This window comes from Agelaius phoeniceus, chromosome 24 (assembly GCF_051311805.1).
Source record: "Agelaius phoeniceus isolate bAgePho1 chromosome 24, bAgePho1.hap1, whole genome shotgun sequence".
NCBI classification, from domain to species: Eukaryota; Metazoa; Chordata; class Aves; order Passeriformes; family Icteridae; genus Agelaius; species Agelaius phoeniceus.
The window spans coordinates 2,605,438-2,620,984 of NC_135288.1; the positions used below are offsets into that span (position 1 = coordinate 2,605,438).

Sequence of the window (15,547 nt, forward strand, 5' to 3'; positions counted from 1 at the left end):
CCTTGGCTCACCAGCTCACTGCTAATCAGAGCAAGGTTCTTCCTCTCCAAAGCAAGTATTTAATAATTTATCCCATTAACTAGATGTGAACTCTAAACAATCCCAAGTATTTAATAATTTATCCCATTAACTAGATGTGAACTCTAAACAATCCATCATGAGAATATTTCTCTTTCCAATTATTAATTGGAAGTCCAATGAAATGGAAGCAGCAACTCTGCTTTTAGGGTGCCAAGCCAGCAACTCCCAAGTGCTGCCATTTCAAACTTGGCAGGTTTTAAAATTTATTTCAGTGAAAAGATCAAATGAAGCAGCCTTGCAGCCAATGTAACACTTCTTGCAAACTCCCTGGACGAGCTGAAAAACCCATTTACAAGGGAAACAAAATTTCAACCTTTTAACTAGGAAGTGATGACAGCTGCTCAGTAATTTCCAATGTTTATTAAAAATCCTCTGGAGTGGTTTGTTCAATATTTAGTATTGCTTTATCTGCCTCCAGATCAGAACAGCACATGCTTTGATAACTAAATGAAAACCTCTGTTTATTTTCCCACTAGCTTTTCTGCTTCCAAAATTGCTGGTATTATGGAGCTGCTCAGTGATTCATGACAGATACACATCCATCTTGCTACTTAAAACACACAGGCTGGGCTATTCTTCCTATTGCCAGCAGGGCAGGAAACAAACTTGGGAGAACAAAGTCCTGAAAGTGGCCCTGAGCTGCTGCCCCTGTGTGGGCTGGGTGCTCACAGAGACACATCCTGGACAGAAATCACTGCAGCCCTTTAGAGCTGTCTGGGAAGTGAGGTTTTCATCTTGCTTACCTTAAAATCATTAATATGCAAGAACTCATCAATGATAGATTTGCATTTTCTCTCTATTTCCTCTTCTGATAGTGAAGGCTTTTCTTGTGCTGGAGCTGGGGGAACTTCTGGCTTGGCTGGTGGAAATACAAAACCAAAAAATGTTTGGAAAAGGAAAGTCAGCATTTTAGAGATGACATTCTGAGAATAGAAGTCCCTAGGGCAGGTGTGTCCCCTGTCCCATCCTCAGGCACAGGGCAGTCCTTTGATGGGGCTTGGAGCAACCTGGGACAGGGGGAAGGTGTCCCTGCCCACAGCAGGGGTGGAGCTTGATGAGCTTTAAGGTTCCTTCCAACTCAAACCATTCTGGGATTCTCTCCTGGCTACTTTCCCCCCATGTGAACTCCCAGTATTTCTGTAACTTGACCTTGCAGGATCCCAGCTGGCAGTGGCACAGGTCAAACACCTTCAAAGCTCTGCACGAACATTAAATAATTAAATGGGAGCTGCTGCAGCAAAGTTAAAATGTGCTGACTGCAATGGGCAGCAGCCCAAGGCAATCTCCCAAACACATCCCAAAACCATGGACTGTCTAGAACATCCCAAAGCTTCAGGACAAGCCTGTGCTGTGCTGTGGCAGTTGAGGTGTTTCCCTCACTGCAGCAGTTTCCAGATGTTTCCCAGGGAAGGAGCTGAGTGCTGTCCTTACTGCAAAGGTTCTGTCCACTGGGAACATCACCCTAAGTGTCCCCATTTTCCCAGTAACAGATCAGCCCAGGCTGGTAGGAGGGAAAAGCAGGAGCTGCAGGACTGACAAGGTGACAGACAGGTCACACTGGTGGGTGCCACCCTCCTGCTGCACCAGGGCTGGCTGGAAGGAGGCCTGGCAGCTCAAAAGCTGCTGTGCACCATCTGTCCCAGACCCAAATCCCTGCCCTGGCCCTGGGGAATGCTTGAAAAGGGCAGATATGGCTTTAGTGGGCACTGAAACAGCATTCCTGAAGAACTGACCCTGATTTGGGGGACAGTGACAGCATAAACAGGGCAGACAGTGCCATGGGTGGTGCTGTGCTGGCACCTGCAGCCTCTCAGCCCTGCTGGACCCCACGGAGGGGCTGCAGAGGGGATGAGCCCAGGCCTGCCTGACCCAGCTGGGTCACCCAGCTCTGGGAGGTGCAGCTGCCAGTGCCCTGCACAGACACCTGCCCTGCTCTGACAGGTTCTCCCTTGTGCCATCCCACACATTCAGCAGATCCCCGAGCACAGAGGAGCCATTACCAGGTTCCTTGGCTTTGTTCCTGTCGGCCTCGGTGCTGTTCCTGTCCATCTCCATGGCTCCTGTCAGCTGCTTCACCGTCTCCAGCATCTCCCTGCGCTGCTCCTCCTGGGCCTGGTTGTCCAGCAGCAGCTCCTTGCTGCTGCTGCCCCTCAGGAAGGTGTTGGGCCGGGACAGGGAGGGTGGCAGAGGTTTGTCATTCTTCTCCCTGCCCGTGCTCCCACGACTGCCAAAGAAAAACCCACTCAGGGGTGAGGAGAGGGACTCGAGGGCTTCACTGCAGGGAAAAACCACCCCCTAAAGCCTGCAGGATTGTTGGCTCTGTTCTTACAGAGAATTTGCAGGATTGCTGGATTGTTGACTCTGTTTCTTACAGCTGTACCCACAACTAAAATTAACTCAATTTCAGAGACAAACACAAATACCCAGAGTGGACAGGAACAGCCAATGCTTCCTAGAGAATATATGAAAAAGCAGTGTTCTACATCACCCATTTTATACATGGAATAGTGAGTTTTGTAACACATGGACTCTGTTTCCCTTTGAAATGGTGTGGGAGCTTTAGATTAGATGTAACAAAGGAATTCTTCCCTGTGAGGGTGGGCAGGCCCTGGCACAGAGTGCCCAGAGCAGCTGGGGCTGCCCCTGGATCCCTGGGAGAGTCCAAGGCCAGGCTGGACACTGGGGCTTGGAAACACCTGGGATAGTGGGAGGGGTCCCTGCCATGGCAGGGGTGGAATGGGTGATCTCTCAACTCTCTCCATCTCAAAACATTTTGTGATTCCATGAGAGTTGTGTTTTTTACCCATTAATTGAAAGATACCTCCCAAACAGTGAAGGCTCCCAACAACAGGTGACAATGATCTGTCCTATTAATTACTGTGTTAATGAGTAAGATGGGCAAATTGATGCCATAATGGAATAATTCCCAGGTAAGCCCAAGCTTTCCTTGAAATAGGAGGGAAAGCACTGGAGGCACAATGCAGGAAAACACTTCAGCAGCTTGTGTGCACTGGAAGGAAGATCCAGTGACATTTTAAATGAACTGTACATTTATAAACCGTGTCTAGAGTTAATAAATTATTGAGGGTTAATGCAAGTTTCATGCTCCACGCTGGAGTGGCTGCAGCCCTGAAAGAATTGGAGTGAGAGAGAGGCATTTGTTGGATGTGGGAGCACGGGCAGGTCACACCTGCTGTGAAGGGTCAGACATGGTTTTATGCTGCATTTCTGCCAGGTTTTAGGTGTGTTTTCCTGGCTAAATAAACCTACTGACCTGGCTGAATTCACAGCCATTAAATCCAACCTATTTATAACTACATTTTATCTGAAGAGTTTTTAATCTGTTAAACACAACCACCCTTGGCTGAAGGGTGAAGTGGAAACTAAAACATTAATCAAAATGGTTTTAAAAATTCATTCTACCTCTCTCTCCTATGATATTATAAAATACAGGCATGTTGGAAGCTAACTCAGAGTGGGAAAAGGACCCAGCCATTCCTGGAAAAGCAGGAATTTTCCTCTTTCTGAGTGCTGGTGCCAGAGCAGGGGGTGCAAAGGGCAGCAGTGAGGAGCAACACTCACCTCGTTAAGGCCCTGCGAGATTCTAGTTCTGAAGATGCAGATGAGGCAGACACTGGGGACACTGGAGGCTGCAGGGCAGAAAATCTGTTCAGACTTGTGGCACTTGGTCGCAAGGAGTCTGGAGATGGTGGAGACAACACAGAGCAGAGCAACAAGGTCAGGACAGGAGCTGCTGAGAGCTCAGCACCACCGAGCAGCTCAGCCCAGGCATGGGGACAGAACTGCAGGGAAAAGGCTGGGCCTGCCCCACTTCAACCCTTCCTGCCAGGAGGTCACACAGAGGGGACAGAGGAGCCACAGGGGAGCCCTCACTGGGGACAGCAGCTCTGATCCCTCCCTGTGAGCAGGGACAGGAGCCAGGGAAGGGCTGGAGCTGGGCCAGGGGGGTTTGGGTTGGAGATCAGGAAAGGTTCTTCCCCAGAGGGTGCTGGGCACTGCCCAGGCTCCCCAGGGAATGGTCCCAGCCCTGGGGCTGCCAGAGCTCCAGGAGGGTTTGGACAGGCTGGGATTGTTGGGGTGTCTGTGCAGGGCCAGGGGTCGGGTTTGATCCCTGTGGGTCCCTTCCAGCTCAGGACATTCCCTGACTCTGTGAACCCCACCCAAACCTGTTCTTTACAGCAAAGCCAAGGCTGAGGGTCCATCCTCACTCACCCATCTCGCTTGCCTTGGCTCCACCACTGCTGCCCTTCCCCCAGCTGCCCAACTGGGCTTTAGGCACGAGCTGAATCTTCTCATCTATTGTGGGCTGGAAAACACACCAAGAGGTACAATTACAAGGGCAAACTGTACACTGTAATAATAAATGGGAGATTTTTGGGCAATAATCCCAGTCTTGTGAACACCAAAATACACTGCACATATTTCTGGAAGACTAAACTGTGGCCCAAGACAGGGGACACAAACAACAAAGGGCATCACAAAGAGTCTCTTCCAAATGTCAATGAGAGACATTCACAGTGAGCAGGAGCTTCTTTTTATTGGGAATTCTGAAGCTCAGGAAGGTGGAAAAGCTCAGTATATCCATATCTGAAAGATGTTCAGTTTGTTTGTGATGTGGAAGCCACTTTCACTGTCCATCAACTCTCCAGTCATGGCTTTGGGGGGGATCTGCAGGACACCAAACAATCCAGAGGGCAAAGGATGACAACAGGTCACAGAACTTGGAGGAAGTGGTGTCTGGCAAGAAGAGAATATTGATTTTACAATGTTCAGTGGGAGAGTTTATTGACAAGGAGGTTGTGACCTCGCAGATCTCAGAGGAGCTCCCCTCTCCTTCCAAAGCAGCTGCTGGGGAGCCAGCTCCATTTGTATGGAACAGAGGAGAAGGGCTTTTCCCAGGTGAGCTGTAGCCTCTCCTGCTATTTAAGTTTTGGGAACTGTTTGATGACTTTCAGAAGGAACAAACTGATTGGATCTGCAGAAGGGCTGCAGTCTGTCCAGATCCTGCTTTACAGCTCTCCAAGAATCCAGGCACTGAGTGCAAAAATTCAGGGCAAGTGACATTAAGTGGGACAAGAGAATATTTAGGAGTCACTGATTTATGCAAAGGCCAGATTTCTCCTCAGCAAGAAAACCCAGAGCTGTTCTGAAGTTCAACAAGGAGAAATCTCCAACTTGCCCAACCTGCAGCCTGGAAAACTGTCCCAAATTCACCAGTTTAATGGTGAAAGAACAGGAAGATGCTCATCTGGAGGATGAACATGAGAGTTTATCACATACTGGGGGATGCAACCATGCCACCAAGTCGAGAAACCTCTAAAGCAGACACAGCTCTTCCCATTCTACTGGAGCATCCTAAGGCTGGAGTGCTGCTGTTTGTGACACATCAAAATGGATGTGGCCTCCCTGTTTTACTGAGGAGCAGCATCAGATGAGGATCTCAAGAACTTGAGGCAGCCAAGGATTTCCAGCAGGTGTTTGAGACCCCAGGGGATGTGTTTGAGATCCATGGGTCCCATGGGTGCTGTGCTGCATCTCCATGTCACACAATACCCTGGCTCACATTTTCATCGCTGAATAAAATGGAGATTTTCTGACTGTGAGAGCTTCTGGATTACCAAAAGGACACTGTGAACCTGAGAAAGAAAGTCTGCACACTCCTTTCCCTCAGGACAAAGCAGGAACATCCAGAAGAAAATGCAGCTTGATTTACACTCAGTATTAACTCTGAGGATTTAATGTGTCCCAGCCCCAAGGTGTGACCTGCACACACCATCCTGGTCCTTCCTGGACTAGCAGATGTTCTATTGCCCTGAAGGAGGCTTGTGCTGGCACCTACCTTGGTGATTTTAAGGAACTTGGTGGGGTCCAGCACTCTGCTGTTCTTTGCCCCCTGCACAGTGTTCCAGCCGCCTTCGTCCACCCGCGGGACACCTGAGGAGGACAAACAGAGCCACATTTAGCTCAGCTCAGCCCAGCTCAGCCCAGCCCAGCCCAGCTCACTGCTCTGAGGGCAGGTCCTGCTCAGGAGCCTCCCTCCCCCTGCCTGCCTGTGCCCTCACACCACAGCCTGCACAGAACAGCTCTCACTCCTTCCAGGGGCTGTTTTTGGAAGATGGCTCCTGGCTGGATTTCTCTGCATTCCTGCAGGTGCTGCAGGTTAAGGAGCTCACAGAAGGAGCTGGTGAGGTGAGAGCCTCCCCTGAGCAGACCCTCACTCCCCCCACAATTTCTGCAGCACTTGGCTGGTCTGACACAGAGCCCCTCAGGCACTCCCAGGCTCCTCACCTTTTCCTGGTGTCACTTTTAGGATAATTAAAGTCTACATGGATTTGTTTTCCACCCTATTTTCAAAGCACTTTCATTTGACAATCCTTAGAGGATCCCCCAGTCCCTAAAGAATCCCCAAAATTACTCTCTCCTTGCCCTGCTCTGTCCCAGTCTTCATTTTCCCAGTCACTCCAACTTTGTCTTCAGACAGTGCCCTGAGGGCCAGGAGCAGTTTAAGGTGACACCAAGGCACTCCCTCACACAGAGTCAGCACCTCATGGCTTTAACAACTGAAGACAACACGGTTACTCCTGAAATGAGATGTTTTTCTCTTGAACTGAGACTCTGCAGTGCATGAGAACTGATGGCAAATCTGACTCCTAAGTAATAACTTGTTATAACAGATTTCTGGCAGCCTGTCACAAAATCCAACATGGTTTGCATGAATGGAATGTGTAAGCACTGTTGGCCTGTGGTTGGTTATTTTCACCCATGAGATTTGCCCCTGAAAATCCCCACAGCCAATCCATGGCAGATCTTTCCTTTTCCAGCCTCTGCCATATAAGGACCCAATTTCCTTTGCTCATTACACTTAGGAAAAAAACCCCACAGATTTTTTTCCTTTTATGTGGGATTCCCTCTAAAGGCACTGGATGTGAAATGAGCAGCCAACTTGGCTTTTACTTTACCTGGTCTCCTCTTGTCTTTGGTCATGAGTTGTTGCACCTTCCTCTGTTCTTCCTGCTCTTCAATCTTGGCTTCTTTATGGATCTGCTCGATGGTCTTGGGGCCCTGGTCTGCCCTCCGTGACACCCAATTGCACTGGGGAGGAAGCAAAAAAACCAAACACGCTCAGGGAACCTTCCAGGGGAGCATCAAACATGAGGGGTTTGAATATTGGCAATGAGGCCCCATCCTCCCACCCCTGTCATGCCTTAGAGGGGCTGGAGAAAATCCTGTGGAGCTGGGACACATGATGGACATGGTTATGGACATGGTTATGGACACATGATGGACATGGTTATGGACATGGTTATGGAGGTGGTTATGGACACATGATGGACATGGTTATGGACACATTATGGACATGGTTATGGACATGGGTATGGACATGGTTATGGACATGGGTATGGACATGGTTATGGATGTGGTTATGGACATATTATGGACATGGTTATGGACACATGGACACATTATGGACATGGTTATGGACAAGGTTATGGACACATTATGGACATGGTTATGGATGTGGTTAAGGACATGGTTATGGACATGGTTATGGACACATTATGGACTTGGTTATCCCAGCACCCCAGAGCAGAGCCTTGTACTCAGCTACAGAGACTGCAGCCAAGACCTGAGTGAATTCATTAATCCCCAGCCTGCACATTCCCAGCTTCTCTTTCAAGGCTCAGAGGAAAGAGAAGAGCTTCTGTCACTCTCTGTTTATGACTGATACTCTTTGTGGGAGCCTCTCCTCCAAGCTTGAGGGAAGAAATGAAAATAAAAAAACCAAGTGACTGATTTTAAGTGGAGACAGTGCTCTGCACTCCAGGAATGGTGATGGCTGACACAGGAATCCTGCAGAGTGGAGCAGCTGTCACTCCAAAAACACTTTCCCTCCTTGATGTGTCTTTTCAGCCATGCAGTGCCCAGAGCCCTCCAGCCCTGGAATGACCACACTGTCCCTTATCTTGCTGCAGCCTCATTACAGCTCTTGGGATAATGATCTCTACCTGCAGCCAAAATTGTGACTTCAGCCTCCACACAGCCCAAACCAGCTCCCCTGGAGGGGAATTACAGCTGCTGGGAAGGTTTGTTCCACCCATGGTCACATCTTCACCTGCACAGTGTGGGGACCCCCTGCACCTCACCAGGACAACCTGGAGACATCTCCTGGCTTTGGACAGCCAGACCTGGGGGAGAAGGGGAACAGATCCCCCCCTAACACCCCACTTGAGCCATGAATCCCTGCTCCTGCATGAGAGCTTATCCAGCCTGGATAGGGAAGGGAACATGAGAGACTGGCATGGGAGCTGGGTGTGCTCACCTGCAGGACAGAGGGCCCCAAGGGAGAGCTCAGAGCCCTTCCAGGGCCTAAAGGGGCTCCAGGAGAGCTGGGGACACAGGGAATGGCTTCCCACTGCCAGAGGGCAGGGTCAGATGGGATATTGGGAATTAGGAATTGTTCCCTGGCAGGGTGGGCAGGCCCTGGCACAGGGTGCCCAGAGCAGCTGTGGCTGCCCCTGGATCCCTGGCAGTGCCCAAGGCCAGGCTGGACAGGGCTGGGAGCAGCCTGGGACAGTGGGAAGTGTCCCTGCCATGGCAGGGGTGGAATGAGATGATCCTTGAGGGTTCCTTCCAAGCCAGAGCAGCCACCCATGATTTCACACTTCTACTCCCTGGAGCTGGGACCTACCAGCCTTAGGTCTATTACATCCTGGAGCATGAACCGAATCCTTGAGGAGGTTTTCCTCTCTTTCACAATCTTCTCCATCTGATTAAAATACTGGTCCATGCGGGGCTAGACAAGAAAAACATCAGCAGCACCATCAGTTGTGGAGGAAATGAAAACACTCCCAGGAGGGGCACCCAGCAGGTTCTGGGATTTCTGGGCTAGAAGCATCAGGGACTCAGGGCTGCTCCCCAGAGAGGGCAGTGCTGGGTCCTGTACACTCCTCCAGGGTGGATTTGAGGATGCACAGGGCAGCACCTGCAGGAGATGAGGCACAACTGTGCAGGCACACACTTACTCTGGGTTTTTAATTACACAAACCATCTACACCCTCTGCACGTACATAATAAACATGACATTCATTAAAAATATATCTCAATCTGAGCTTCCAGATTGAGATATCAATCAAATATCTCAAATTTGGAAGATCCAAATCAGCTGTGTGCTCACCTCAGCCCAAAAAAAAACTGGCTCAGGAAACAAAATGAGTACAAAACCAACCTAAGACACACCATGCCATGGTTTATCCCCCACGCTGAGCCAGGCCAGACTGAGCAGCAGCTCTGGGTCTCTCTGCAAGAACAGTTTAATGGGCTTGGCTGGGGGAAAAACCCCACAAACTCCTCACCCAGAAAATTGTGATGTGGTGGAATCCCAATAGGTTCACACTAGGACATGAATTGGGATCAGGAGAGAAGCTCTTGTTAGGTCTAAATTTGGCTCACCAAGCTCTAAGAAGGCTTTTTCTCAAATTAAGGCCTCTGGTTGTTTCAAACAAGAATTTCAGAGCAGTTTTCTACCATATTTCCCACTCTCTTCACTAAAATCTAGCTAAACCCTTGTCCTTGTAGTTAAAGAAACAAGAAAAAAATTCATTAAAATTTGTGTCTGGCCTTGCCTTGGGAAGTTACAGCTCTGGAAGCAAATGTTTCCAAAGTTAGGCATGATGGGGAAATACTTCCAATGGACTTTGTTTAGAAGTTTTAATTAAACCATGACTAACAGTTCAGCTTCAATAAAAACACATAATAAAATGTCTACCCCATTAAGAAGGATTCCCTCAGTATTGACAGAAATAACCAATCCCAAAGACAGGACAGAGGCCTCTGGAATTGCTCTGTGCTCTGCCATGCCCCAGCTCAAGGGTGCACAACCAGCAGAGCACCAAAATGTTGCTTTTACAGTGCTCCAAAAGACCAAACCAGCATCCAGGCCTCATCCAGCCTGGAAGTCAGACCTGTTTTTCCTCCCAGAGCACACAGAGAAACTGAATCCTGCTGGTTCTGTGCTCACAGCACCGGGTGTTAGCCTGGGACTGCTGATAAACCCCACTGGTTTGGTCAATGCTCACAGAACAGCCTGGGAAATTCCTTCCCCTAAGGCTCAGGACTGATCTGCAGCAATCCCTGAGATCCCTGAGTGCAGAGGGAACTCCCTGCCCGGGGCAGCTGAACACAATTAGCTCCATTTGTTTCCAGAGCCCAGTCCCACTGATTCCTGGCAAAACCCTCGGGTTGCTCATCCCAAGGCTGGTTTGTGTGAAGGAGCAGCAGAGTGTCTGTGCCAAGAGCTGCTCTTGGAGTGCACAGTGCTCTGTGCTACAGATACATTTGCTGGAAAAGGGGGAGGAGGATGCAGAACAGCTGCCACATCCCAGCACATCTGGGGACAAGGATGACACAAAACACAGGCACCCCCGAGGCCCAGGTGGGGTTTGGACTGGTTAATGAGGGTGCTGTAGATTTAACCTGAACAACACATTTCATGGTGGCTTTTGTAGGGAATATAAACCTTCAACTGGAAATAATAATGTTTTGGGAACTACAAAGGAAGAGGGACATTCAACTTGGAAAAAGGAAACGTTGAGCATTTCTGGGCTGTGTGTTTGGATAAAATCTTTGGAAATAACAACTGGAGAACACAGTTGAAAATGATACAGAATCTATGACAGAGCAGGGAGCAAGGCCAGGTCATGATGAAACATCCACAGAGGAGTGGATGATTTCCTCATGCCATATGGAAATTCCTGAAGAAAAAACAAATCTTCAAATAAAACCACCCCACACCCATTTTTCCAGCTCTGCCCAGAGAACCTCATTCCTCACTCCCATTCCCGCCCCACCTTTGCCTTCTCAAAGTCCAGGTCCTTGCCAATGGTCGTGAGCAGGCGGCAAAGGCACTCGAGGGACTCCTCGTCGTGGTTTTTCAGCAGCTTCACCACGCAGTCGTGCATGATGGCCTCTGTCAGCATCTTCAGCTTGAAGAGCTCGCCGATGAATTTGATGTTCCCGATGGATCTCCGCCGGGCTTTGTCCTTGGCCTCTTCCAGCTCGTCGTGGAGCCGAGTCTTCTCCTCTGGCTGCAACACAGGAACACAGCTCTGCAAAACCACATTCCCAGGGCACAGGACTCTTTGAAAGATTCAGTTTTATGTTCATGGACACTGTTCCCTCTTTTACTCCTAAAGCCCAGAGAGATGCTGGGATAAACCTGTGACCGTGTTCACAGGGGTTTGAGGATGAGGGAAGAGATGAGGATCTGACTCCATGTTTCAGAAGGTTTGAGTTATTATTTTATGATATATATTATATTAAAACTATACTAAAAAAATAGAAGAAAGGATTTCATCACAAGGCTGGCTAAGAATAGAAAAAGAAGGAATCATAACAAAGGTTTGTGGCTCGGACAGAGAGTCTGAGCCAGCTGACTGTGATTGGCCATTAATTAGGAACAACCACATGAGACCAATCCCAGATGCACCTGTTGCATCCCACAGCAGCAGATAACCATTGGTTACATTTTGTTCCTGAGACCTCTCAGCTTCTCAGGAGGAAAAATCCTAAAGGAAAGGATTTTTCATAAAAGATGTCTGTGACATAAACCCACTGTCAAGGCAAGTATTTTTTATTATGCTCAGGCACAGTGACAGAATGAAAGTCTCAACTCCAAAATCCCCCCAAATTAACTGCTGTTTCAAAAGGAAATAATTTTGTGAGGGAGTTCTGAGAACTTATGGAGAAAAACACCACTTACAGTGGTGGCAGCTTCGAGTTCTTTCTGCTTCTTTTCAAAGACATCATCGTCAGCCTTGTCCTTTTCAAATTCCTTCTGGCAGCGATTTAACAGCAACTTACGGAAATTTACTGTGCTCCCAGGTTTGTCTGCCATGGGCACTTTCAGCTGGAGTGAGAAGGAAGAAAAACATCAGCAGAAATAGGGATAAACTCCACAGAGGAGGGGTCATCCATAACAATTTATTTTGCTCTTCACGTTGAGCTGCACGGCTCTGCAAGGCTGTCAAAGTAAAGCCTCACATCAGGATTTCCAGTGGAGTTTTACATTGCAGATGTAAAGTCACACTCCAAACTTGGCTGACACCATCTCTGCCCGGGGATGAATTACATTTCCATCCATATGATCCCTTAAAAGCACCCTCTGCTTGAAAACTCTCCTGTTCTCTGCTGAAGGCTTAAGCCATATTCCTTCACTGCATGTCATGAAGGACTAATAAGGACCTGGGGAAAAAGGGGCTCTTTTGTCCCAAATTCACCATCTGAGAATGATCTGTGCAAAGCCTGGCTCATCCTGGGCTCCCTTGGAACTGACAGACACAGAAAGGTGGTGAGGCCCTGGCACAGGGTGCCCAGAGCAGCCACGGCTGCCCACCCCAGAAGTGTCCAAGGCCAGGTTGGACGAGGCTTGGAGCAACCTGGGATAGTGGAAATTGTCCCTGCCCATGGCAAGGGGTGGAATGAGAAGAGCTTTAAGCTCCCTTTTCTGCCTATGCTATTCCATGAACTTCCCAGACGCGACTCATCTTGCAACCAGGTGGAGCAAGGAGTCCTCAACTCCCAACAACTGCTCCAAGCAAATCCCTCTGCCTTGGGCATGGCCAACAAAAAACTCCACATTAATTATTCCTACTCACACTCAGGAGCTCCCACTTTGCTCTCTGCAGTTTCTGTGGCTGCCCCTGAGGCCAGGGCAGCTCCTGTCACCTCTTACCGTCACCAGGCAGCGGCACATGTTGGCGTAGGCCACGGAGAAGCTGGGCTCGTCGATGGCCTTCTCAAAAACCAGGTCAATGACTCCCTTCAGCCTCTCCTCCGTGTCCACCGTCAGGTCTGTCACCTGCTTCATCAGCTGGTTGAACATCTGGGGTGTCAGCTTGTTCAAGATGCTTCGTACCTTGCGGAACAGCTCCTGAGGGACACAAACACCGCAAGCTCAGGCACAGGTGGTACAGGGGATTTCAGGAATGAGCCAGGATGCTTCCCACAGGGGAATGGAGACATCCTGTAGGAATGTCTGGGAAGCTGAGTGACACACCACAGGTTTCTGCACAGCCCAACCCCAGTCCTCACTTGGCTACCAAAGACCAAGACTATAGGGCAGGAGCTCTGGGAACACCCAAGTGCAACAGAGGCACAAAGCCCCTCCTGTCAGAAATACTCTTCTTTATATCAGTTTAATCCATGAGATATAAATTAACAGGGAGTGGTCTCTGTCTCCTTCAGCCAGATGTAATCAACCTCTCCTATAATTCACTTTTTAAGGTACTTTATTTCTTCCTGTCCAGGATGATAATGAGGTCAACAACGCCACCATTAGCTCCAAGAACAGAATTCCAGTGTCCTTCAAGACCATTCCACCTTATCCTACAAATTACAAGCTTGACCACCAGACAAACACCTCCTCCCAGAGCAAGTGCCCTGTGGAGGAGAGGAGGTAGAGAAGGACAGAGGCAGCTCCAGACAGCACTGCTGGGCTGGGCAGGACCAGCTGAGGGATTTCACAGAGGAACCTCAGTCTTGCTGAGGATTCAGGGAAGAAATGTGATCTAAAAGGAGATGAAAACCAAGTTCTGTGCTGGGAATGTAATGCTCTTTGCTTTAGAAGGGAGACAGAAATATTCCACTAAAACAGCAGTAGGAAAGCAATCCTGCAAGAGAGACAGGAGCTTGTCTGGTGTTCTCTGCTTAATACACAGGACTGGCATTTAAACACCAGGTCAAGAATAAACATACAAAAATTACCATCAAGGTAGGGGAAAACTGGGATTCCAACTGGAATGCATTGCCCTTTTTCACTGTCTGATACAAGAGGGAAGCCAAATTCCCATTACCTGGGGCAGCTGCTGCACCCTCAGACCTGTTTATGCTCTCACCTGGGTTTTGACATTTTCTGGGTCCTCAGTTTGGTTTTCCCTCTTCAGGCTCGGCTTCCAGGCATTCTCTGCCTTCTTCAGGTGCACATCCTCCTTCACACACACAGTGATGATCTTCCTGGGCTCCCTCCTCTGGCCAGGCTGAGATCTCCTCGGTCCAACATTCAACAACTAGGACAAAAACATTCCTTGTTATATCCCACTTTAGGCTGGGTAACACATCCAGGGCAAACACCAACACCCACTGACGGCACTGCTGAACCACCAGCACGTCCTGCTGGGACACCAGGAGTCCCTCTGACCCAGCACTGCTCCAGGCTGCTCACAGGGAACGTGGAGACACCCAACACATCCTCTGGGCAGCTCTTCCCAACAGAGAGATGGGGTTTGACTCTGCCTACACAACCTACACAACCCAGCGGCGCTCTGGGTGCTGCTACAGGGGCAGAACTGACCCCAACTGGCCAAAAGTGCCTCTTGGGATCAGACACTCCATAACTGAGGCATCACAGCGAGGTGTGGAAGAATTCAGCCCTTACAGGTGTAGTTCAGACATGCCATCCCAAGCACTTAGACAATGATAAACTGGCAGCTCTGCCAGAAATATTGTTTTACTGGAGATTTCTTCCAACAAAGCCATCTTGAGATGGGAATTATGTAAAACACAGTGAAGGAGTGTCACTGCAGCTCCTGCACTTGAAAAATATGGATCCTAACAGATGTGGGACAAACTCTGGGTTTGTCTCTGGGTGGTTTCACAGAAGAAAGGGAATCAGGGTGCTCTGGAACTGCCTAAGCACCTCTGCAATCCTGTGTAATGTGATGCTCCTCCTGAACCAGCACAAAACCTGCCACAGCTGGGCAGTTTTTCACCACATGTACAAGTGGTAGGGCACAAGACACCCCCAAACCTCCTTTCCATCATCTGATTAAGGACTAAAGGTACCAGGTGCTATAGGGAGGTTGCTCTTCCCCCATGCTCTTTCACATTTCTGTACTCATTTATCACAAATGCCATCCTCAAGGTACAAATTAAAGCAGCAAAACTCCATTATCAAACCTGGTACTTCCCACAGCAGTAATTAATCTGCTCAGCAGCCACTCATGGAAGATGGGCAATTTCAAAGACTGCTTTGTTCAACAAATGGATTCAACGAGCATCAAAAAGGCCACTGCAATTACTTGAAGAGCTTCAATGACTAGGAGGAAAGAGCTCTTGGCTGGTGCCTCTTATGTCATACATAAGCCACAAACCTGGATTTGTGGTTACTGAAAGGCAAAATTCTTCTTAAAGGCAGGAGGGAGTTGAACCACTTGCCTTTGCAAGGTAATGTGTGCAAATGAGCAGGATCACCAGCAGTGCTGGAGCTCTGTTGGGGATAACAGCAGCAGAGGAAGATGCTGTCAGAGGACAATGACCTCACCCTGAGGAGTGACCTGCTCCCTGTGGTGCCTGGGAGAGGCCTCCAAGGGCCAGGGTGTCACTGGGCTCCCCTCAGTTTACAAAGACCCCTGTTCACATCCCCTGCCACGCACAGAAATAGCCCAGCAGA

The 15,547-nt window shown here is 49.1% G+C and overlaps 1 protein-coding gene across 13 annotated transcripts in view; it reads right to left on the reverse strand.

The window, feature by feature from the left end:
- EIF4G3 (eukaryotic translation initiation factor 4 gamma 3) overlaps window positions 1-15,547 on the reverse strand; it is a 149,655-nt gene that overhangs the window by 13,824 nt on the left and 120,284 nt on the right. For all 13 annotated transcript variants that reach the window (XM_077190213.1, XM_077190212.1, XM_054648004.2 and 10 more), the window contains 11 exons: window positions 13,995-14,165; window positions 12,833-13,030; window positions 11,861-12,007; window positions 10,950-11,186; window positions 8,792-8,896; window positions 7,062-7,194; window positions 5,942-6,036; window positions 4,315-4,408; window positions 3,664-3,781; window positions 2,082-2,305; window positions 825-940 (listed from right to left, as the gene is read on the reverse strand). In XM_077190213.1, the coding sequence (XP_077046328.1) occupies window positions 825-940; window positions 2,082-2,305; window positions 3,664-3,781; window positions 4,315-4,408; window positions 5,942-6,036; window positions 7,062-7,194; window positions 8,792-8,896; window positions 10,950-11,186; window positions 11,861-12,007; window positions 12,833-13,030; window positions 13,995-14,165 (1,638 nt within the window). The remainder of the gene's footprint in view (window positions 1-824; window positions 941-2,081; window positions 2,306-3,663; window positions 3,782-4,314; window positions 4,409-5,941; window positions 6,037-7,061; window positions 7,195-8,791; window positions 8,897-10,949; window positions 11,187-11,860; window positions 12,008-12,832; window positions 13,031-13,994; window positions 14,166-15,547) is intronic.